Source organism: Hemicordylus capensis, chromosome 2 (assembly GCF_027244095.1).
Source record: "Hemicordylus capensis ecotype Gifberg chromosome 2, rHemCap1.1.pri, whole genome shotgun sequence".
Classification (NCBI taxonomy): domain Eukaryota; kingdom Metazoa; phylum Chordata; class Lepidosauria; order Squamata; family Cordylidae; genus Hemicordylus; species Hemicordylus capensis.
The window spans coordinates 238,762,701-238,787,783 of NC_069658.1; the positions used below are offsets into that span (position 1 = coordinate 238,762,701).

Consider the following 25,083-nt stretch of genomic DNA (forward strand, 5'->3'; position numbering starts at 1 on the left):
TTAATCACCGCCCGCTTCACTAGCGGAGGGAGGAGAGACCGCTACAGCCACCCGAAGGGGAATCCCGAAAAGACTTTGCCGAGGAAACTTTCTCTTTCCTTTTCCAGCAGTTCACAGCCTGCCGCCAGACGATCTGCTCAGCAACTACTGTCGGAGGCGGAGAGCATTTTTCTATAGGCCGAATATTTTCCCCTCGGCCAATCGGGGCTCTCTGGACTGGATTTCTCTGGGTGTGCGCTCGACTCTCAAGTAGTCTGCGTTCGTGACTCGCGACGGCGCTACAAGGTTGCACTTGCCTTGAAATTGTTTTGTTTTATTGTCGTTTTGCAAGATGCGTTTGCTTCGCTGGCACGTCCTGTTCTTAGGGGCAGCTGCCCTTCTGATGGGATCCTGCTTTGGTGAGTACTTCTGGGGCTAAATTCTCCTTGTGCTGGGGAGGGCGAGCAGAATTTGAACCCGGTGGATGGAGTCAGAGGGGCTTGATTATGATATGCTGAGGTCCTAAATTACGTCAAGCCTAAAAGGCCACGTAGCGTCGCAAAAAAGTTGATGATTATAACAAAAATAGAACTAATGGGGGGAAAACCCTACCAAAAGTAACGTTACCTTGTAATAAGCCAATTTGCATTGGAAATACAAATACACTCCTGTAATCTATTTCCTTGGCCTGCAATAAAGGTAGGCAGATTTGGGGGTGCCCTATCTGAAACAGAGCCTCAACTCTTGGAAAAAATCCCTATCCTAACTTGTATGTTTTGCAAGTGCTGTGGGAGAGGGACCACTTCTTTGTTATCTCCTGTACAATGATTGGCTTACAGTTGGGGGTGGGGACCCTGTGATAGTCCCTAGTATTAGCATTAACATGGGTGGTGGGCTTCCCCATACAGTAATGTTAACTTCCTAAACTTCATGTTCAGTCTAGATGACAGGTTTGCCAAAACGCCATCATGTATTCCTTCTCCTCTGAACCCAGTTATTTCTCTCACCTGCTTTTGCAATTAATCTCTCCTCCTGTGCTTTAGCAACCGAAATGTCTTCATATTCTGAAGGACTTGCACAAAAGTTAGGCCAGGATTGAGGAGCCAGATGGGTGGGGAGGGGTGCCTTCTTCCTTCCCTGGCTTCTATGATTGCCTTAATAAGGGGAAAACGTGTTCTCTCAGTCAAACATATCTTTGCACTTGGCTCTGTTAGCCCTCAGATATAATTCCCCAAAAGACTTCTGTGTTGCTTCTGCATTGTAAATTTTGTAAGCAGTTACAGCATCATTCCTGAGTTCTTATTGTACACTACCTGGCAGCACACCATTATAGACATGTCAAATTGGGTAGGGAGGAAGAAGCTTGTCAGATTGTAGTTCAGACAAGATGGTGGTGCAGTTGGTTGGGGGTTCAGCTGATCTAGCTGATCTGGACAGGGTTGCACTCCCCCAAAAGACTCTTAAGGTCTGTCTAGAGCACAACTTATTCCAGCATGAATACAAATTGCAATGAGAGATTTAGGTGTCCTCTGCAGTCTTCCCTCTAACAGGGATTCCCAGATGTTGTTGACTAAAACGCCCAGAATCCCCAGCTGCAATGGCTTTTGCTTGGGGATTATGGGAGTTGTAGCCAACAACACCTGGGAATCCCTCTTAGCGAGAACACTGGTCCTCTGTGAAACACACACGTGTAATTCACAGCTACATCTACCACCCATGTGCTGACAATCCATACACCTGCATTTTTCCCCCAAGAGTCTTTCCATAAAAGTCTCTCAGCCTAACCTACTTCACAGGGTTGTTGTGAGGAGAAACCTAAGTATGTAGTACACTGCTCTGGGCTCCTTGGAGGAAGAGCGGGATATAAAATGTAAAGTAAAATAAAATATGGCAATAAGGCAAACTGCTCAACGTAGGCCCCCGCCCCAGCTGTTTTTGGACTACAAATCCCATAATCCCCATTCACAGTGGCCAATAGCCAGGGATTATGGGAGTTGTAGGCCAACATCTGCAGGAGGGCTGAAGTTGAGCAGCCCTGCAATAAGGTGTGGGATATTCAAAGCTTTTGCACAAGTTGCAAACACAGTGTTACACACACTGCTATTTCTTTTTTTCCCCAAATTCAATTTTTATTGATTTTAACAATAGTAATATTGTCATTCATTACAAATACACAAAGGTGGACTTCCCGCACACATCTCTTCGTGAATCATCAACTATAAAGTTTACCCTTGCTATAATAATAATTCAAAGCATAAATTTAAACCTTTACAAACACAGTTAATCTACCCAACCTGCAGGTTTTTTTACTAAATTTTGAACACTGCTGTCAAGTCCATAGTAGGAAAGTAATTCTTTAGATACAACAAAAATGGTTTCCAATCTTCTTTAAAACATTCCAAATTTTGGTCTCTTATTAGTGTTGTAAGTTTTGCCATCTCCGCATATTCCAAGATTTTTATCAGCCAGTCTTCTTTTGAAGGCAGTTCATTACTCTTCCATTTCTGTGCATATATAATTCTGGCCGCCATAGAAGTGTACATACAAAATGTTAAATTAGTTGTAGAAATTGCACCTTGTGTTATTCCCAGCAGGAAGGATTCTGGCTTCTTAGGAAATGTCATTTTTAAATATTTTCTTTAACTCATTATACACACTGCTGTTTCTAGGTACAGGTACAATCTTACTCTCTACACACACCAAGCAATGATCTTGTGTGACGTTCACAGTTCCACCTGCTGGCCATCTCTTGCATCCCAAGAAGAACCCATCCCCTTTTCATTACCAGCTTTCTGGCGACTGGGGTTTAAGGGATATGTCTTCTCAGAACCCACCCTTTTCCCCAGAGAACAGAGGGCAAGATGGTACTAGGAAGTAGCATAGAAGCCTGCAGCATCATGTATGCAGGGAGTAAGAGCACACTTGGAACTTGTGTGAAGACTTTCACTATTCTGTGCTTTATTGCCTTGAGGTAAGATTCAGAGTGCTTTGCACTTTCTGTTGTAATAAATTGCCATCTGGATAGTCTGCAAGTTTGCATTTTGGGGTCCTGGTTGATCCTGGACTTCTCTTAGAGGCCCAGGGGGATATCATGATAAGGATCACTTCTTATCGGTTCTGGTTGGTGCACCAGCTGTGGCAGTTCCTGGAAAAGCCAGATTTGGCCACTGTGGCCCATGCTCTGGTCCCCTAGATCAGATCACTGTAGAAGAGTCTGTGTGGGCTGTCCTTAACACAATGCTAAAAACAATATAAAAACAATTAAAAAACGATTAAAACCATTTAACCAATTAAAATACTTTTAAAAAACAACAACACTTTACAAGCCTTGGAAGGCCAGGCCAAACAAATAGGTTTAGGGCTATTGGATGTCACCAATTTGCTCAATTTGCACTGTCTCTGAGCTGCTGGGCCTAGTTCATAGTTTAAGGCTCCTAAAGCCCTAAACGATTTGGGATCTGGGCTCCTGAGGGATGACCTTTTCCCCATACTTGCCTTTCTCTGTGTGCTGCGGTTTCCATCAGTGGCCTTGATCTGGGCTCAGCTTATCAGACAGGCATCCCCTTGGAGCAGGGCCTGGTCAGTGGTGGGCCCAGTTCTCTGGAAAGCTCTCACTGTGGAGACCTGGCAAGCCTGTACTCTGTATGCAGACTAAAACATGGCTTTTTTGATATTTGTTGCTGTTGTGTTAACATTGGGTTATATTTATGATGTTAATGAGTTTATTCACCACTTTTAAAAGTGGTGATTATCTTTATTTAGCAGGGAGAGAACTGGCCCCATCCAGCCCCCACACAGCATCCCTCCAGTGGCTGTTGCTGGTATCTATATTATCTATCTTTTTTAGATTGTGAGCCCTTTGGGGACAGGGGACCATCTTATTTCTGTATTTTTCTATGCAAACTGCTTTGGGAACCTTGGTTGAAGAGCAGTGTATAAATATTTGTAGTAGTAGTTTATTGATTTGTGTGTCTTATGATAGCTTGATTTTGCTTGTTTGTGCTGACTGCTTTGGGTTTATATAAAATAGGAGCCATAATGAGGGAAATCAACTTGTGAGAAGCTGCTGTACCAAAACCTAGTAGGGCAGCATCAAAGGAAAAGACTGCAAACCCATGCATACATATATGGGAGTCATCCAACTGAAATTAATAGACTTACACTTGTGTAAATGTGTATAGACTCAGGGTTCTTCTGGCACTATTGCTTTGCATGTGTGACTGGGGCAGCAGGAGGAATAGCTGAGCAGCTAGGCACAGATGAAAGGCAAATTTCAAGAAGGACCCCTTACCAAGCAGCAGTGCTTACTGGTTGGGGTCTCCGCAATGGGAACCAGTTGGACTTTGAAATTCCTTAGGGTGGGTGGACCACCTTAGGCCTGGGTTTCCTGACATGGGGCACATTGAATGATTTTGGTGGTTCTTTGAATCCTGCCCACAAAAGAGAACTTCCCCGGCTGCTTTTAGTCCAGATCAGATGCAACCGGGGGGGGAGTGCTTGCTCAGAGCTTGTGGTTTGAACTGGAGGGAGAGTCACCAGTAGCGTTAATCTAGACAGGGTCTTGGAAGTGGTTTCAAATGGAAGTGGTTTCAAGCTCCCTCCTGCCCTCATCTGATCTGCTTTGAGCTGGAGGGAGGAGTAAGATCACAGAAAGCCACAGACCTTTTGAATATGAGGTAGGGGTGTGTGTGTGTGTGTGTGAGAGAGAGAGAGAGAGAGATCAAAGCGGCCTCGCTTGTGGGTTGAAGAGGCCTCCCATTCCAACCACGGAGCTGCTCATAGATGCCACTGCAATAAACAGTGAGGGTGGGAGGTTACTGATACAGACTCCAGCCAGTCAGGGCTTTGCAAATCTGGCTTGTGCTCAAAATGGCCAAACGGCCTCTGTCCTAACCTCCAGTGACATGATGGGCATTGGAGGGCATAAGCACGTAATTTGCCCTGCATGATTTTATTCTTCTAAATAGTAAGGAGGGGGATTAAGATTGGAACTGCAGCACTTGGGGAGAAGAGTTTCAGCCCTTTGCCCCTGCTGCAGTCCTGATCTGGATCAGGCCCCCCCTGTGTGGGTAGAAGATTAAACCCCCTTCCCCCAATGCCATAGTTCCAGTCCCAGCACCCACGCACCCCCCCACACACACACACTTGCTGCTCAGTCACAGCTCCACTAAACTCCTGGATGTCTCCGTTGGTTCCTATGAGCAACTATCCCACCTATCCCTGGGGTGTGTGGATGGCATTGGAGTCCTCACTAGACAAGGGGAAGCCCCATTGCCAGATCAAGAATCCAGGCTGCTCCTGGATCCCAAAGCTTTCCCTGGTTTCTCAGGTTGAGGCAGTGGCCAGGAGTGCTTTTGATCAGCTTCAGCTGATAAATGAGAGCCAGTGTGGTGTAGTGGTTAGAGTGCTGGACTAAGACCGGGGAGACCCGAGTTCAAATCCCCATTCAGCCATGATACTAGCTGGGTGACTTTGGGCCAGTCACTTCTCTCTCAGCCTAACCTACTTCACAGGGTTGTTGTGAGGAGAAACTCAAGTATGTAGTACACCGCTCTGGGCTCCTTGGAAGAAGAGCGGGCTATAAATGTAAAAATTAAAAAAAATATGCCAGCTACGTCCATTTCTGGAGGAAAATGACCTTAAAACATTGATACATATGCTGGTTACCTCCAGGCTTGACTACTGTAATGCTCTCTATGTGGGGCTGCCTTTGTATGTAGTCCAGAAACTACAACTAGTACACAATGCAACAGCCAAATTGGTCTCTGGGTTAACTTGAAGGGGCCATATAACACCAATTTTAAAAGAATTGCACTGCAATAGGACAGAGGCCGTTTGGCCATTTTGAGCACAAACCAGATTTGCAAAGCTGGAGATTTGACTGGCTGGAGTCTGTATCAGTAACCTCCCACCCTCACTGTTTATTGCAGTGGCATCTGTCTATGAGCAGCTCCGTGGTTGGAATGGGAGGCCTCTTCAACCCACAAGCGAGGCCGCTTTGATCTCTCTCTCTCTCTCTCTCTCACTGGCTGTTACGTTTATGAATGAAATACAAAGTGCTTGTTGTTACCTATGAAGCCCTCCTCAACGGCTTGGGTCCAGGGTGCTTAAGAGAGCGCCTTCTCTGTCATGGGCCCTGTCGCCTACTAAGATCATTTGGAAAGATCTGGTTACAGTTGCCGCCAGCTCATCTTGTGGTGACTTGGGACTGGGCCTTCTCTGTGACTGCCCCGGGGCTCTGGAATTCACTCCCCATTGAAATAAGAGCATCTCCTTCTCCGCTTGCTTTTAGGAAGACCCTCAGGACATACATGTTTTCCCAGGCTTATAAACTTCAATTTAAAATTTTTAATATGTCTTTATCTACTGAGATGGTTTTAACTTTTTGCAAGGTTTAACTGTTTTATATTGTTCTACATCTGCTATGTAACTGTGTACACCGCCTAGAGATATCTATATCGGGCAGTATAGAAAAATGATTAAATAAATATTTCTAGCCCTTTGATTCTCTGTTCATGCCTTGCCTTTTCTGGGAAATCAGCTGAGAATGAGGAACCTGCAGCCATGTTCCCTTCTGACAGCAGAGGGCGCTATTGTATCATTGCAACTGCTAGTTTGCCATGAACATGTCAGGAGCTGGGAGGCAGCAGCCCTTTCTTTGCCCCCTTTGGGGCTGCCTCTGCTTCATCCCCCTCCTGATGCACATGGGTCCCTCCAGCCTCTCCAAGCGCCATCTCACTCCCTCCACTTCTTTTTCTGCCTCCCCAAATAGTCAGGGAAGGCAAGAGCATGTCTCTCGAAAGGGCAAAGCAGGGTTGTACTTTGCATTGGGTCCAACTAAACCTATTGCAAAGTATTATTTTATTTATTTATTTTACATTTATATCCTGCTCTTCCTCCAAGGAGCCCAGAGTGGTGTGCTACATACTTGAGTTTCTCCTCACAACAACCCTGTGAAGTAGGTTAGGCTGAGAGAAGTGACTGGACCAGAGTAACCCAGCTAGTATCATGGCTGAATGGGGATTTGAACTCGGGTCTCCCCGGTCCTAGTCCAGCACTCTAACCACTACACCACGCTGGCTCCCAGTAGTAGTAGTAGTAGTAGCCATTAGCACATGTTTGAATTCTCCAGGACTTTCTCTCAGGCTGGATGTCACACAACAGAATTGAGTATGAAGTGGAGAGAAAACGTGGGCCTAATGGAAAACCCCAAAGGCAGTTTAGATTATCTTAAGATGGAGGGCAGGAGATCTTAGGCAGGGTTAATCTACTCGTTTCTGCCAGGTGTGAGAGATTCAGAATACCATATTTTAACTATGATATCACTGAGTGTTAAAAATCTGCTGAGAACAATAATAGTTACATATGATATGCAGAATCTTTCTGAAAAAGACAAAAGACTATTAAAGACTGGTTAAGTAATGAAGATTGCTACAATTGTATTTCCTAGTTAATTAATTGAAGGCTTTTGTTCTGTATGTGATCGTTATTCCAGATCTTGCCTACTGAGGGAATCTAGCACTATTCCCCAAGAATTGTCATATTTTGATAAGTGGCAGCGAAGAGAATCTAGTACAGCAAGTAGGAGCCTAATGCCTAGATCAAAATAAATCACTATATCGAGACAAAGTTACTTTCAGAAAAGCTTGGACAGGATACATTTTGTCTTTATGGAATTTTAAGAGCTCGGCTTCAATTCCCAAGCAACATCACGCCCAAGAAGACCAGAACCCCTCCCCCTCGCACCTTACCCTCCACTCATTCCACTCACTCCTCCTGTGGGGAAGGCACCTTAACCACGCAAGCGGCCAGGGTGACAGGGAGGGATGTCTGGAGAGCAGTGAGCATGCCAGAAGAGAGGAAGCCCAGTCAAAGCAGCACCCAGGGACAGAGTCGCTGCTTCTAGCACCAGGACTGCGGTGATCCCACTATAGTGCTGCTGGGTCCCTCCCTCTTAGCTGCTGCTGCTTTTTGTTGGGGTTTGTGATTATTTAGCAAAGCACCAAGAAAGCTGCCACTCCAGTTACAGAGTGCAGAGTTGAGTTGGGGCAGCTATTTAAGGAACCTGCATGGAGATCGCTGTAGTGTAAAGTCTAAACTAAATTGATTTATTGGGGAAGTATGTTTGAGATAGGAAAGACCTATTCTGTCTGCCAGCTACATAATGAAGAGGAAGGGAGAGAGATGTTTCCATCCTCTCTCTCTAGGAGGAAAGGAAGAGGACTGACTCACTACAGGGAGGACCTGAGGAGGAGTCCAAGCAGGGGTTATAGAGCAGAAGCAACCAGAGACACGTATGCAGAACCTCACTAGCTGTCTCTGCTCCCAATGCCTCTAGTGGCCATTGGGATAGTTGGTACAAAAGGCCAATGCACTGGAACTCCATCTCCAACACTTTTGGGGTCAGCTCCAGGAAGTGCAGCCACTTCCTATGCTGCAGCCACACCTGGAGTACCATGTACAATTCTGGTCACCACATCTAAAAAAAGACATAGAAAAGGTGCAGAAGAGGGCAACCAAGATCATCAGGGGCCTAGAGCACCTTTCTTATGAGGCAAGGCTGCACCACCTGGGGCTTTTTAGTTTAGAAAAAAGATGACTGCAGGGAGACATGATAGAAGTCTATAAAATCATACATGGCATGGAGAACGTGGATAGAGAGAAATTCCTTTCCCTCTCACACAACGCTAGAACCAGGGGTCACTCCATGAAATTGATTGCCAGGAGGTCTAGGACCAACAAACGGAAGTACTATTTCACACAATGTGTGATCCACTTGTGGAACTCTCTGCCACAGGATGTGGTGACAGCCAACAACCTGGATGGCTTTAAGAGGGGTTTAGGTAACTTCATGGAGGAGAGGTCTATCAATGGCTACTAGTCGGAGGGCTGTGGGCCACCTCCAGCCTCAAAGGCAGGGTGCCTCTGAGTACCAGTTGCAGGGGAGTAATGGCAAGAGAGAGGGCACGCCCTCAACTCCTGCCTTTAGGCTTCCAGCGGCATCTGGTGGGCCAATGTGTGAAGCAGGATTCTGGACTAGATGAGCCTTGGGCCTGATCCAGCAGGGCTGTTCTTATGTTCTTAAGTGTGGCTACCTCCCCCCTCTTTTGCTGTCTCAACGCAGCATGGGCTTGGGAAACGGCATCCCTCTGCTTTCTTACCCTCTGTCAAGGGTAGGACCTGGAGGGGACGTGACCTCTGCCACCATGTTTAGGAGGATTTTTACAGAGGGTATGAACGTAGAGGGAGGCAATTTCCAACCGGGTGCCAACGCTGGGCTCCGCACAGGTCTCTAAGGGCCATTTCTCAATCATAAAGCTAGTCCAGCGGCATCTGCCCACTCGCCCACCCTGGCCCAACTCGTTCCACCACTCCGTGACAGCGGAGGGAGGCACTGCCAGTACAAGGGCAGGAGAACTGAGTGAGAGGCGGGGAAGCGCAAAGAAAATGAAACCTCTGTCTGTGCCAAGGAAAAAGGACTGTTTTGTGAACTGGATGCCGGACACCCGGGGCGCACCAAGGTAATTTGGGCACCCGGACTGCCCAGCCATGAGGCCCCCCAAAACCTGCCAAACCTCTGCTTTAAAAAAATTCTTACTACGGCTGAAGGTTGGCTGCGGGGGCGTGGGGGGGGGCAGAGTGGAGCAGTCCTTCTCTATTCTCCCCCCTCCCCTGGCAGGGAGCAGAACGATGCTCAGCCCATCCATTTGAGCCAGCGTCTTTTAACCAAGCCCATGACATCTCGGGATGGGGTTACACTCCCCCAGAAGGAACAGTCTGGTAGTGCTTCTGGATCCAAACCTCTCTCTGGTATGTCAGGTTGAGGCAGTGGCCAGAGGTGCTTTCTATCAGCTTTGGCTGATTCTCCAGCTGCATCAGTTTCATGATCTCAGAATAGTAGTGCATATGATGGTAACCTCCAGACTTGACTACTGCAGTACACTCTATGTGGGGCTGCCTTTGTACATTATTTATTTATTACATTTATTTCCCGCTCTTTCTCTGAGGAGCTCAGCGTGGCGTACATAGTTATTTTTATCCTCACAACAACCCTGTGAGGTAGATTAGTCTGAGAGATACATGACTTAGTCCAAAAATTGCAATTGGTGCAAAATGGGGCACCTAGGTTGGTCTCTGGGTCATCTCGAAGAGACAATATTACTCCTATATTAAAAGAACTGCACTGGCTACCAGTATGTTTCCAGGCAAAATACAAGGTACCGGTGACAACCTATGAAGTCCTAAACAGCTTACACCCAGGGTATTTAAGAGGTTCATTATGAATCCCACCACCTATTTGGATCATCTAGGGAGGTCTGTCTGCAGCTGCCACCAGCTTGATTGCTGCCTACTCGGGGCCATTCCTTTTCTGTTACCACCTGGAGGCTTTGGAATGGGCTTCCTTTAGAAATAACAGCCTTCCCATCTCTGACAGCTTTGAAAAGCACCCCCAAGAAACATACATGAATCCTGGCTTTTAATTAGATTTGTAGAATCTATGGATTGCTTTATATGAAATTATTTTAAATTATAAATTGTGCTTATGTTAATTTCTGTGGTAAATTCAATCTTGAAGGGACTGTGCACTGGCTGCCAATTTGTGTGTGGGTGTGATTCAAGGTGCTAACACGACAAAGAGGTACCTTTTTACGTCGTGATTCTCTTTATTGAACAGGGGGAGAGTAACTGGCTCTATCCAACCCCAGCACAGGACCTCCAGTGACTGCTGCTGGTGTCTATCTTATGTTTCTTTTTAGATTGTGAGCCCTTTAGGGACAAGGATCCATCTTTTTTATTTGTTATTTCTCTGTGTAAACCACCCTGAGCCACTTTTGGAAGGGCGGTATGAAAATTGAATGAATGAATAAATAAAATAGTTATTGGGGCTCAGGCTGTTTAGGCCTTTAAAGGCGACTTTCTTAGGGACTTCGGCACTCTGATAGCTGAGAATGTGGATGATCTGCAAGCTCTAGTAATGAACATCAAGGAGCACCGTGAAAAAATGGAACTACGACTAAATGTAAGAAGACTAAACTAATGACAGCAGGTACAGAAGCCAGCCTCAGAATTGGCAATGAAGACACTGAAGTGGTGGATAGCTTCTGCCTCTTAGGATCGACCGTCAACAGTAAAGGATCCAGCAGTCAAGAAATATGCCGCAGACTAGCACTTGGTAGGGTTGCAATGAAGGAAAGGATATTTAGATGCCATGATGTGTCTATAGCTACAAAGATTAGAATCATTTGGACAGTGGTTTTTCCCGTGACACTCTATGGATGTGGATGCTGGACTTTGAAGAAACGAGATAGAAAAAGCATTGACACTTTTGAGCTTTGGTGCAGGAGAAGGCTTTTGAGGATACCATGGACAGCCAGGAAAACAAACAAATGGATCATAGAACAAATCAATCCAGAATTTTCACTTGAGGCACAAATGACTAGGCTCAAACTATCATACTTCGGACACATTTTGTGAAGAACCAGCTCCTTTGAGAAGTCCATAATGCTGGGAAAAGTGGAAGGAAAGAGAAGATGTGGATGACCAGCAGCAAGGTGGATGGACTCGATTAGGACAGCAATGAATGCACCACTGAGAGACCTTAAAGGCCAAGTTGCAGACAGATCATCCTGGAGAGAATCTATCTATGTGGTAGCTAAGAGTTGACACTGACTTGATGGCACTTAATCAGTCAAATCTTAGGGACTGTCTGCTCCCCGCTAGTTCTAACCACCTGACTAGATCGGCTAGGAGGGCTCTGTTCTGTGTGCTGACAACTGCTGAGGCTTGTCTGACGAGCACACAGGCAGGGCCTTCTCAGTGATTGCCCCCAGGCTGTGGAACTCACTTACAGCTGAGATCCACATGGTTACCTCTCACCGCATTGAGGAGGAAAGTGAAGACTGCCCTTTTAATTCAGGCTTTTGGCCAGTGAATTGCCCCTTGTTCTCTTTTTAATTTTAGCTTTGTTAGTTCTATTCTTGGGCTGTTTGTTGAAATTTTATTATTGTTAAGGTCCAGGCCTGATTTATATACTAAATATGCTTATTAGCTAGCATACCAAATTAGGCTTGGCTCATAGTGTCACCAAGTGACCAAGTTCTTTTATATGGTGACCATGTAGGATCTGGGCGCATGGAAGAAAGGAGATCAAACCAATCCTCAAAGATTCAATGGGCTTTATTGAGTATAAAAGAATAACAACATCAATTCTAGTTGAGCAGAAAGCAGAACACTCTATCAATATTACCAACAGTATTTAAACAGAACATCCTAGCCAGTACCAATATTCAACCAGTGTGTTCCTAACTAACATATGTGTGTGCATTAAATCTTCCTAGAGCCTAATACAATTCAGATACAGATGGAAAAGGGGGGGGGGAGGCTGAGGGCTGACATGGTTCAGGAATTAGTAGAGGAAAGGGGGGGAGGAGAAGGAGGGAAAAAAGATGGAGGGATCCAATTCTTGTGGGAGCAGCATATTACCAGAATCAGAGAGACTTGAGAGCGGTGAATCTCTTCAGCTGAAGGAGCGAGGCGCTTGGCTGGAGACAGGAGCGTTTGCAGTTGCTCCGATCACGGCTGAGAGCCAGAGCACCATGTCTGGGGAAGTCTTGACTTCTCACTGTGCAGTAGAAGTCACAGACAGCTCCTGTCCATGGACAGAGTTCCTGCTGTTGCCCTGCGGCTTAGCAGCAAACTCTGGGATCCTTGTGAGCAGCTCTAGCTGTAGGCAAAAGATTGCCCGTAGGCACAAGACTGCTCACTCTCTGTCCAATAGCCTCATTCTTTATAGTGTATTTTTCGTTTGATCTCTCATAGTCTATTCAAATCTCATCTTTTCCTGGGTCCCAAAAAGGTGACAACTTGCTGCTACCTTCTGGACAATGTCTTTTTAATTATTCAGGATATTGGCCAGTCCAGAGAGATCTCAATCTCATCTTCTGTAAACTGTGCGCTTAGGAAGGGAGGGGGGAACGTTGCCCAAAGCAAATCTGCATCTCTGAGCCACAAATGGCATCTTCCCAAAAGGTGTTAAAAGTCAGGAGTTAGTGAGAGAATTAGTTCTATTTGTGTGAGACAGCAATTACATTATTTCTTGTGTACCTCTGTCTAGTGTGTAATTATAACAAGAGAATACTTAAAGTAACATAAAAAGGGGTACATGTGTGAGACGAGTTCAATACATTTGGCTAGGGCAGAAGCATCCTGTCAGTGAGGTAAGAATTACAGTCTACAGGTATTTTCTTTGTATGCATTTACCTATGTTGAATCTCTATAGAGAGCAATTGAGTTAATCCTTGGCAAGGATTAACTCTGGCTTCTTGCAACAGGAGAGGGGAGATTTTCCTCAGACAGTATCTGGTAGTGAGTCACATTTTAGCATTTGGATATAGCATTCAGCATTCAGGCCTGGCTTTTGTACTCTCTTGAGTAGCCATTTCACAAAACAATGCTGGATTGCCTCCTCCTTCACAGAGCAGTTGACCTGAGTATCAGTTTACCTTGAGTCCAGGCATTTAATTGAACTCTTAATATAAAATGAAATCAGACACAGGCCTATATTCCATATACTTCTGGGCTGGTACCTCTGGTTCTGATATGTTGAGATGGACCGTCCTGAACATTATTGTCTCTGTATTGTTGTTAACCACCCTGGGGTCATAGGCCAAAGTTTGTGCCATTGAGTCGGTGTCAGCTCCTGATGACCACAGAGCCATGTGGTTTTCTTGGTAGAATACAGGAGAGGTTTACCATTGCTGCCTCCTGCACAGGATGGGATGATACCTTTCAGCATCTTCCTATATCAATGCTGCCCAATATAGGTGTTTCCCAAAGTCTGGGAAATATACCAGCGGGGATTCGAACAACCTCTTGCTCCCTAGGCAGGTCTCTTCCCCACTGCGTCATTAGGTGGCTATAGGCCAAAGAGTGGTATATAAATAAAAATAAACTGCCCGAAGATGTTGAATTTGGGGTGGTATAAACAATACTAAACAAGTTCTAGTAAGAACTAATCCTTCTACATTCCTTTCACTATCCCTACAACTGAACTAATTTGGTCCAAATTGGTTAGGAAGCTCACAAGTTAGCCCACTTGTACCTCAAATGTTCATGCATCTGCCATCTTGAATCAGGGTAGATGCCATCATTACAGACTACATCCTTGAGCCATCCCTATGTGTCCTACACCTGTAGCAAATTTGGTTCAAATCAGTTAGGCAATTCACAAGTTAGCTGTTAATGGAACTGTTCCAGAGTGCTGGCTAAACACTCCAATTGGACTTTTGGATTAACGTGGGGAATCGGCATAACTATATGGAACAGTCCACCACAGTATCAATTTGTGCAAGTTTTGGTCTGGAAAATGAGGCGACATAAATGAATACAATCGGGTTTATTTAGGGGTAAATTAGGATACAGTTTTGTACCCCAATAATGGCAAGGCAATAATCTTAACTAGCAATCTTAATGAGAATCTCATGTAGAGGCATTTTTTACTTAAGGTTAGAATTGTCAATAAATCATCTTGAGACTTAGTGGAGAAAGGACTAAAATGAAAGCTTAAAAGAGGAAAGAGAAGGGGGCGAAGAGTTTAAAAGGGATAGGAAGTTAGTACTACTGGTCCCAATCCATTGGTGTGTTTGCTACATCTACAGGCATTCTAGATGTAAGCCTATGAATAGGCAGCGAAGGATGAGCTAAACTGAATCTGGATTCGATATGACATAATATCTAGATATGCCTCTGACTGCTTAAAGCAGGCCTGGTTCAGTAGTAGAAGAGGTAAACTCACAAGAGCTAACAATACTCACTATACAAAGTTTACAGCAAGATTACACATGTGAAGTGCTTTGAATTCTTAAAAATGCTATACAAATGCTAATATTTATTATTAGCAGCAGTGAATTACCATAGAAACATAAGATTTTTGCATAAAGGAAGGTTGGCAGGGGAAGGGGGGACCTCCGCGGACCCCCTCTGGCCACTTCACTGAAGCCCCCCAGAAGGGGTAAGTTTTTTGTTTTTTTTAAGTTTGAACCCCCGCACTTAAAGCTTAACTGTCAACTGAGTCCTGCGGCTGGAAAGATAGGTTTCCTTTTGAGTCCTAACAACTCCTGGTCCTTGCAGATCATTAGTGTGTTGATAGTGGGGTGGGGATGTGTTGCACTTATCTGAGTTCCTGAGAAGATTAATGCAGCTACTTCTCTTTGCCACAAAGGGAGTTTACTATTCCCTTGTGAAGGTCTCTTTGACCCGGGGTCTGCCTTGCTAGCTTCCTTCTCCTGACATGAGAGGCCATGCAGGGACTCGCTGCAGTCATTTGTTGTTCTGATCTTGGGCATTATTGCCCCATGTTTGCTTGGGCTAAGCGACCAAATTGCATCGTTTGCCAAATATGGGCATGTGAAGAGTTCACGATCCCATGTGCTTGGGTATCCAAGATAGATGTTGTAAGCCTGCAACTCCAAATAACATAAGAGGGGTTCTGATTGAAGCCCCAAAATAAGCTGATCTGTGAAGATAGCCCAATTGTGCCTCAAATGTTCATGCATCCGCCATCTTGGATTGGGATGGATGACATCATCACAAATTATGCCATTGAAGTGTCCCTATGCCTGTACCCGACTTGGTTCATATTGGTCCAGGCATTACAGAGTTGATGCAGGTGGGGGTTGGACAAAGAAACATGGACAGACATACAAACAGAATGCCAGATGATCTCATAAGCCTACTGGAAGGAAAAGGTAATGGTGTGCCATCGAGTCATCAGCTAATAAAAACACTTAACATTCTTTCCAGAAATTGTGTTCAAAATAAAGTGCTGCAGAACTAATTAATATGGGAAGATGCTCTTATTTCAGGAGGGAGCATATTCCAAAGCTCTGAGGCAGCCACAGAGAAAGCCCGGTCCTGGGTCGCCACCAAATGAGCTGATGGCATCCATAACTGGACCTCTCCAGAAGATCGTAACAGGTGGCAGGGTTTATGGCAAAGGAGGCACTCTTCTAAATAGACTGGACCAAAGCCATTAACTCACCTCCACAGTAGACTGTGCAGTAACTGTGGAATCCAGCTCAGCCCGAATATGAGAGATTTTATCTGCAAAAATGTCATTAAAACTGTCACAGTGAGTGACCGATGGTTCCCAGTTTAAATTCAAGGGGGAGGGGGTACATACTAGGCCCCGCACAACCCTAGATGACTCAGCTGGACATGAATTTGCAGAAGCAATGCTGGCAGAAAAGAACTCCTCTTTGCCACCCGCACTGCTAGAGCATAGCTCTTCAAATGTGCTCTGTGTTGTGCCTGATCAGACTCGCGCTGAGTCTTCCTCCACTTGCTCTCTAATTGTCTACCTCACCTATTCAGCTCCCCGTAACTCATCCGAATACCAGGGGCTGTCTTTAAGGCAAGTCGGACAGGATGCTTAGGAGCGATTGTGTCTATTGCTCTAGTAAATTCATTATTCCATCTTTGTATCAGAGAGCATCGACAGAATCATTAGCAGAGCCAACCCTAAACCCTTCTAAGGCTTCTTGGAATCCTATCAGATCCAGTAACCTCCTCGGGCAGACCAATCTAATAAATAGGACCTTCACCCCTGCAGAGGTGGGTCATGGCTGTAAGTTCTACCTTAACTTATCCGTCAATGACAATGGGGAGATGACAGGAGTCCTCCACCCACGGAACACCACCCTGATCAGAGCAAAAGACAAAATCAAGTGTGTGACCAGCATCATGTGTCAGACCAGAGACCAATTGGGATAGGCCCACAGTCATCATGGTCACTATGAACTCTTGAGCCGTTCCCGACAACCCTAACCCAAAATGAACATTGAAGTCCAACAACAGCCTGGGTGATTCCAATGCCAACTCAGCAACCAGGTCCGTCAGCTCAGTTAAGGACTCGACTGGGCAGCGAGGTGATCAGTACACCAGCAGAAGTCCCAGTCTGTCCCTGCTCCCTAGACTTAGGTACACACATTCAGTATAGGCCAGATCCCTGATGGGGATCCTGGTGAGGGAGGTGGTATTCTTATAGACCACAGCCACCCCACCTCCCTGGCCACATCCTCTCACCTGCTCCACTATGGAGTAACCCTCTGGGAGAACCTGGGACCAAACTGGACCACTAGCTTCTCCTGACCAGGAGAGGCTGGTTTGGTTCTCTGTTTGTTTTTAGGAAGAACCTCAAGACTCTCCTCTTTTTGTAGACTTTTAATTAGAATTTTAATAATTTAACAAAAATTGTTTTAATAACTATTTCACTCTATTTTTATTATATATTTTAATTGTGATTTTAAACTTTGTACACCGCCTAGAGATGTATATATCAGGCACTATAGAAATATGATAAATAAATATGGGGAGCAATTGACTGACATTTCTTGTACTCTAGAATAATGATGAGACTGGGTAGACTGACATTTTTCATGGATTCTGAAAATAGTTGATAAATTTAGGAAAATGTAAATGAATTGTGAAGGTTTTATTTTAGAGAGCAACAGAAAGAAAAGAGAGAACATCTTATGGCATCTTAAGGACTAGCAAATGTGTTGTACCATAATGTCATCAGATGCATGATGTGTTTTCCAGTGAGTGAGTGAGTGAGAGAATGCATGCATCTGCCAGCTGATATCATCACTTCAGGCATCTGAAGAAGTGGGCTTCAACCCATGAAAGCTTCTGCAATGTCTTAGTCTTTAAGATGGCACAGCGCACTGCTGCTGTTAGAGGCTAACAGGGCTACCCTTTTTGAAGAGAGAGGGTTGCACTTCATAATCATACTTTTCATTCCACGTGCATGGAGGGAAGGCAGCCATTTTTAGCCAACGCCTACATTCATTCATTCATTCATTCATTCGATTTCTATACCGCCCTTCCAAAAATGGCTCAGGGCGGTTTACACAGAGAAATAACAAATAAACTAGCTGACCCGCACAGAGCATCTATGCACTCTTTGGGGCCGGCTGTCCCTCCCCCCATCCTGTCCCACTCTCTCTTCCCCCCGCCCCCTTGCCCTCTCGCCAGCTCTCCTCCTCTCCCCTCGCCTGACCGTCCCGTCGATGCCTCCTGCTCCCGGCAGCCGGGCCGCCGTCGCCTCCTCAACCGGGATGGGCCAGGCCATCCTGCTGCCGCCTTCCAGCGGCCAGCCAAGGCTGCCACCGGCGCCTTCCAGCGCCCGGCCAAGGCCGCTGAGGCCTCCTTTCCCCGGACGGCCAGGCCACGCCGTCCCGCCATCTCCCAGCACCCAGCTGAGGCCGCTGACGCCTCCTTTCCCCAGGCAGCCTGGCCAGGCCGTCCTGCCACCGGCCAGGCCGTCCCACCGCCACCTCCTCTGGCCGTTTTGCTGGCTGACGCCGCCACCTCCATTTTTTCTTTCCCTTAAAGTCTCGCCCAAGGCCGGAACTCTCGCAATGTGTCACGAGAGTTCCGCTGCCAAATCCAGGAGGACACGCATGCCGGCTAAGAGAATTAAATATATAGATAAGATGGATCCCTGTCCCCAAAGGGCTCCCAATCTAAAAATTATGAGGAAAGGATATGAAGGAAAGGTGAATCTTCTGCAGGTTTCCACAGCTGTATTCTTTTCCAAAAAAATTGTTTAGGGGAAAACTGCACTCAGATCAGTAGTCCCATAAGGCTCATGACAGACTGAGCAACTAATATGACAGACTAATTGCACAGTGATGATTAGAGAGCAGTTTCTGTGGCAAAAGCACTCCAAGTGCAAGGAGCAGAAAAGCCATTTTTAATGGGGAAACCCCAACAAGAAGGAAAGGCATTGGGAAGCCCCTCCCTCTCTCCAGGTCTCCACAGTTGCATTCCTCCCCACCCCCAGAAAACGTTGGGGGGCTGAGGAATTAATTGAGTTTGTGGCAGACTGAGGAACACTTTTTAAATTTAATATTCTGGAAATAGTGGCTAACTTTGGCAAAACTGAATTGTACAATGATTATAAGGGGCTGTCTGTTAATCTGGAAATATTTCTCCTGCCTCCTCCCCCCCCCCCGAAATGGGCTGCAGACATTCATCCCCTAGTCTTTTATATTCTCCGCTATCTGCCCCCTCTTCCTTCATTCTCCACCCCGCCCCCAGCTCTTGCCTCCTCCATTTCCTCGGCCCACAATGCCAGTTTGCCCTCCCCTCTTAGTCCACTCCTGCTTCTTTGTCCTCCTGGGGGTCCCCCTCCCTGCTTATACTGAGCCCCCCTTCCTTCCCCACACATGCAGGGTCTCCTCAGTGGGGCTGATGCGGGGTGGCAGGAGCTCCAAAGGGCTGCAGATGCCCCCCTAACTGTGCTCCCTTCTCTGTGTCCTTTGCAGGCTCCTCCTCCCACTCTCTCAAGTATTTCTACACTGCTGTGTCGGAGCCGGGGCAGGGGTTGCCCCAGTTCATTGCTGTGGGGTACTTGAATGAACAGCAGATGATTCTCTATGACAGTGACACAAAGAGAGCCCGGCCTCAAGCTCCCTGGATGAAGAAGGTGGGGGAGGAGGATCCCCAGTACTGGGACACGCAGACGCAGGTCGCACAGGGCTCGGAGCAGGTGTTCAGAGTTGATCTGAATACTCTCAGGAATCGCTACAACCAGAGTGGAGGTGAGTGGAGGGGGAGGGGCCCAGGAACTCCTCCCCATATGGAGGGATTCATGTGATTGCCGTTGTAATATTGCGAGAAATACATATAAACAAATATTGTTCATAAAAGATGTCAACCATCCATGTGCTTAGCAGTCCTGTCATAAGAGAGCAACTACTGTCAGCTGAACCACTTATCTGAACCTAAGCCCCGACTAAGTTTCCAGATCACTTAAAGACACAGCAACACTTAGACCTTTACAAGGCGAGTGGCCTCCCTGTTGGGCTCTGCCAAGAGGCCTTTCCCTGCCCTGAGCACCAGCAGCCTTTTGGCTCTTTCAGTCCATGCATTAAATAGGACTCTGCACAGGAGCCGCTGGACATGGACAGTGAGAGGACCTGGCAAAACACTCCTCCGGGGACAGAGATCCTCCCCTCCTTCCGAAGTGTTCTCTTACCCCAGCAAGAGCAAGTGTGTCCAGCCTCAGCCCTGCTGCAGTTCCCAGTATCTCTGCCTGTTGGTTACTGTGGCTGGGAATTATGTGAGTTGTGGTTCAACAGCAGCTGGTGGGGAAAGATTGGACCCCCCTGGGCTAGAGCATCTCCACCACCTGCAGCTTCTGCCCCTTCCCCTGCTGGGCTCCTATGTCTTGCTTAGACTCCCTTCATCTCTGGGCCACTGGCCACAGGAAGGATGGCTGCTGGGTGGGAAGTAGATGGGGAAGAAGCTTCTTCACACACACACACACACACACACACACACACACACACACACACACACACCCCTCTACCCAGCTTTCAAAGTGGAAGCATTTCTGTTTCTCATTCAGTGTAAGGAGTGGGGAGACCCTGCAGCCCAAGGCAGACATTCAGGCCTCAAAGGGTGATGCCGCTGTGAATCTGCAGTCACTCCTTAAGGGACCAAACTTTGAGAAATGGAGTCCTGAAGAAGCTGGCTGGGCCTTCTCAAAACCATGAAGCTACTTTCACCCCCTCGGATTGACTTTGGGGCAAAGCACAGGGAGATGCTTAATAAACATCCCAGAATTATAAACTAAATGGGGAAAGGAGAACAGAAACCCCCACAACTTGCTTGAAGCAGGCAGAGTGGGGCAAACCCCCACTCTTTCAGGGTGGATGTATTCCAACCTGAGCTCAAATTACAAGGGGGGGGGGACCCCATGGGGAACCCAGACTAGGAAGAAAGAGGTCACCTTATATTGTTAGCACCATCTGCTGGAAATCTGCAGCAGTCGGTGAATCCACCACCTTTTTCATACTCCAGGTCTTTTCTGACTTCATTTTATGCAAAAAGAGAAAAAGGCAGCGGCCGGGGGGTGGGGGGTCGACCTGAAACAAATTGGAATCAAAATGAAATTTGTGTTTTTGTACTCAAGAAGGTATCCCAAGAAACATAACAAAAGTCTACCAGAAATCTGAGTCGGCCATTATTATTATTTTTTTTTAGGAGAAGGCTTTTTTGAGCCACCATTGCTGGCTTTTAACTTAAAGCAACATGAACTTAGAAAATGCATATATTTGTTCCCTGTTGATCTAATTCATTTAAAACTTACTTGCCTAGCCTAAAACTTACTCGGATTAAAGGCTAAAGTTGTTGATTACAGGTTGATTCCACTGTGTGAAATGGGATGTCTCTGTGACGTGCGCATGCGCAGAGGACTGCTGGGAGTTTTTTCCAGCAACATCGGGGAAGGGGCAGCAGGAAGGTATCCTGCTGCTCCAATTACTCTTAGCATTATGGCGCCAGAGTGGGAAAGCGGCGGGAGGGGTAAGTAAACCCTCCCGCCGCTCTTAAAGCTACCCCCACACCCCAGTGACGGACCGCAGTTGGCGGTTCCGTGCACACCCCTAGAAGCAGGCTCGGCAGAACCCCACCCCCACCCCACACACCCCTAAATCCTACAAATATTTGAACCCTCCTCCTCAGCCCTCATCAAGTCACATTGCATAACAGGACTTGGCTTTTCTGCCCTCACCCCCATCATGCACCACTCCTCTCTTCTCCACGCTTCCACTTCGTGTAGAGTTCTGTTATTGGCTTCTGTTAAGCTGAGCTTGCAAGCAGAGAGAGGGAGGACCCCTCACCTAAACAGACAGACACACGTCCTGCCTACGGTGCTGCCCAGAGGAGCCTCTGAGGGCCAAGGAGAAGTTCAGACACATTCACCACTGTCACCCCCAACCCTGATTTGTGAGGGGTGAGGAGGGCTGCATCTGAAATATCCAAGACCCCTTTCTCTGCCTTTCAGGGTCGCTCTAGCCTTTCCTTCCCAGAGAAAAAAGTGGTGGATGTGCAGCATGTTGACTATCCAGCTGCTTGCTCACCCCAGAACCCCCCCCCCGCCAGTAGCTTGACCAATTAATGCAAACGTCAAGAGATCATCTCCTGGTAGTCAGCATGAATTGTCTCCTTTGCTAAGCAGGTTCTGTGCTGGTTGCCATTTGAATGGGAGACTACATGTGAGCACCGTAAGATATTCCCCTTTGGGGATGAGGCCGCTCTGGGAAGAGCACCTGCATGCTTGCGTGCAGAAGGTTCCAAGTTCCCTCCCTGGCAGCATCTCCAAGATAGGGCTGAGAGAGATTCCTGCCTGCAACCTTGGAGAAGCCACTGCCAGTCTGGGGAGACCATACTGAGCTAGATGGACCAAGGGTCTGACTCAGTATATGGCAGGTTCCTAAGTTGCTCTTAAGATGGTTGGTTGCTTATATTTCACGGAGGGAGAGCAAGTTGTCCCAGCCACTGTTCCCTCTATGGCGTGCGCTCGCTCACAAGTTTTTGGATGTCCGCTCAGTTGATTTTAGATCCCGCTCAGGTTGAATCAGGAAGGCCCCATTCTGAGTGCAGGTGCGCACACACTGCCTTGGTACTGTCACCCAGAACAAAACTCATTCCACACAGAGATGAAACAAATTAGAGGGACCCCTGGTCCCAGTATAGGCTCCCTCCAGTGGTCGTTACTTGCTGGAGTCTCCTTTGGGGCTTTTGTTTTAATAATGAGCCATTTTGGGTTGGGCAGCCATTTCCTCATACCTTTTGCAGTGTAACTCTCCCCCCCCCCCAATGCTTCATTCCATCTATTTTCAAGCTCCCTTCTTACTTGGAGATGGGCTCCCTTGTAGGTGCCAGGTGCATTTGTGGGGTTCTGAAGAAACCATCGTCCCTCCTGGTGAGTTTTGGCCCTTCAGTCAGACGGGGAGCTCCTCCTCCTCCTCCTCCTCCTTGTGCCATTTCTTGCAGCACCAGCTGCTGCTCAGAACTTGTCTTCCCATCTTTTTCCTGATCATTTTAAAATGGGCATGAAAAGAGGTGAGAAAGCAAGCACTAGCCAGCAGACGGGGCTACCAAAAAGAGGTGCAAGGAAGGTCGGTGCTCCCTGACTGCCTGGAGCGCCAAAACTCACCAGGAGGGATGACAGGTTCCTTCAGGACACGAAGCAGGAGTGGCTTCCAGCTCTCGGAGTATCCCATGAGTGAAGCCACTTTGAATAAGCATCGCGGCATTATGCTCCCTCTCTCTCTAGTTCAGGCCTGCTCAACCTTGGCCCTCCTGCAGATGTAGGCCTACAACTCCCATAATCCCTGGCTATTGGCTACTGTGGCTGGGGATTATGGGAGTTGTAGTCCAAAAACAGTGGGGGGGGGGGCTAAGTTGAGCAGGCCTGCTCTAGTTGAAGTGAAGCAGCAGCAACCTGGGCAGCTTAGCAGCTGCAAACTCTCTGCCCTGGCTCTCTACTTTGCACAGCACAGGCAGATCTGCAAAGGGACTTTGGAGCCAGATCCCTCCGAGTAGGGGGTGGGGTGGGGTGGGGAGTTTCATGTGATCCCATTAGAGGGCACTTTATTATGTTAATGTGGCCAGCCATTCCTGGTTTATCCAGGAAAAACTCACTAAACTACAGGATTTTAACAACCCAGAAAGAAACTGGGATAAACTTGAATTCAAAAGGGAAAACCCAAATCATGTGTGAAGTGCTCCCAAAGATCTTGAACTGACTTCAGCAGAAATCTGGCCACTGTGTGAACAAACACACACACACACACACTCTCTCTCTCTCTCTCTCTCTCTCTCTCACTCCCAGGGCACTTTCCAGATTAGACCCTACAACAGGGTCACGATGTATCTGCTAAGTGTGCTTCTGTACTTCCTGTGTTGTGACACCGCAGTGCCTACACTGCCAGAAGGTGCCGTTCACATTTCCAATGCCTTGTTTTGGATTTAAATGCTGTGATATAGTGCTAGAACGTTGGGTTCTACTCGCCACCACCCTTTCCTCCATCTCCTTGTAGCCAGCTGCTCAGCCTGCTGGCTTGAATCGAGTGTGGCTCCTGCTGCCTCGACTTGCACTCCTCATCCTCCCTCCCCTCTCACCAGTGGCAATGCTGACGCATCATCACCACAATGGCAGAAGTGGCTGGGCTGTCTGCTCACTTGGCAGCCTTCTCACCAGTTTTCTCTAACGTTTTTCATCTGGGTGTGGAATGAGTTTTGTTCTGGGCAACAGTATCAAGACAGTGTGTGCGCACGTGCATTCAGAGTAGGACCTTCCCGATTCAACCTGAGCAGGATCTAAAATTAACTGAGCGGACATTAGAAAATGTGTGAGCGCATGCACGTGTCTTAGAGGAAACACTGCTTCTCACATGCCCGGACAGGCCTCACCATAACCGTGCATGCCAAGCCAGGCTGGATTGGGCAGGACAGGCAGCACTGCAGCCAGCCCTCCTTGTGAGTCGCATCGCTGGGCTCGACTTCCTGGCATGGGTGGGCCCCAGGCCTGCAGAGGACCAGACTTCCGCCCGGAAGTCTGGTCCAAAGGGCACCTCTGCCCGCCATGGTCAAGGCAACCTTTTGCCCCTCGTCCCAGTTGCTTCAGTACCTTGGGCCACCCAGTGGAGCCAAGACATGGGGTTTTGTTCTTGAATAGTCTTGAATAATGTGGCTCTTCCCAATTTCTTGGTGGAATCCCATCCAAGGCCAGCTGAAGGAGTTCTTCCAACAGGCTTTTTCTAGAATGTCCCCAGGGTTTTCCAGGTACTATAAAAACACCTTCAGGAGACTGGGTAGAAGCTAGTGACCCAATATTGTATATGATGATGATTGTAAAGGCTAAATCTCTTTTCGTATAAGGATTTTACAAAGTTCTGTAGAAATCTCACTGCATTTCTGTCCTCAGATAAATCTGACTAATATATTGCTATGAATTGTTCAGATATCAATGTTGAAACATTTTCTGGGGAGAGAAACCTTAACAGGAGATCGTTTAACTGCTGCCATTTTCCCCAAGCTTAAAAGTCTTATAGAAAACCATGTCTTAAACCAGTATAGAAATTGAATGAATGAATGAATGAATGAATGAATAATAAATAATTAAGCGCTTCCTGAATTTTTCCCAAGAGAGAGACTTGAGTTCAGCATAATGATGATCAAATAAAAAATACCTCAGTGTTGAATGGATTTCTGTTTCCAGGCGAGAGTAGAGTGTTTCTTAATCCTTCT

At 46.9% G+C, this 25,083-nt stretch overlaps 1 protein-coding gene across 1 annotated transcript in view; it reads left to right on the plus strand.

Annotated features, from left to right (window-relative positions):
- Positions 1 to 234: 234 nt before the first annotated feature.
- LOC128344061 (H-2 class I histocompatibility antigen, Q9 alpha chain-like) overlaps positions 235 to 25,083 on the plus strand; it is a 69,985-nt gene continuing 45,136 nt past the window's right edge. The window contains exons 1-2 of the mRNA XM_053293495.1: positions 235 to 398; positions 19,308 to 19,583. Coding sequence (XP_053149470.1) covers positions 332 to 398; positions 19,308 to 19,583 — 343 coding nt within the window. The 5' untranslated portion in view covers positions 235 to 331. The remainder of the gene's footprint in view (positions 399 to 19,307; positions 19,584 to 25,083) is intronic.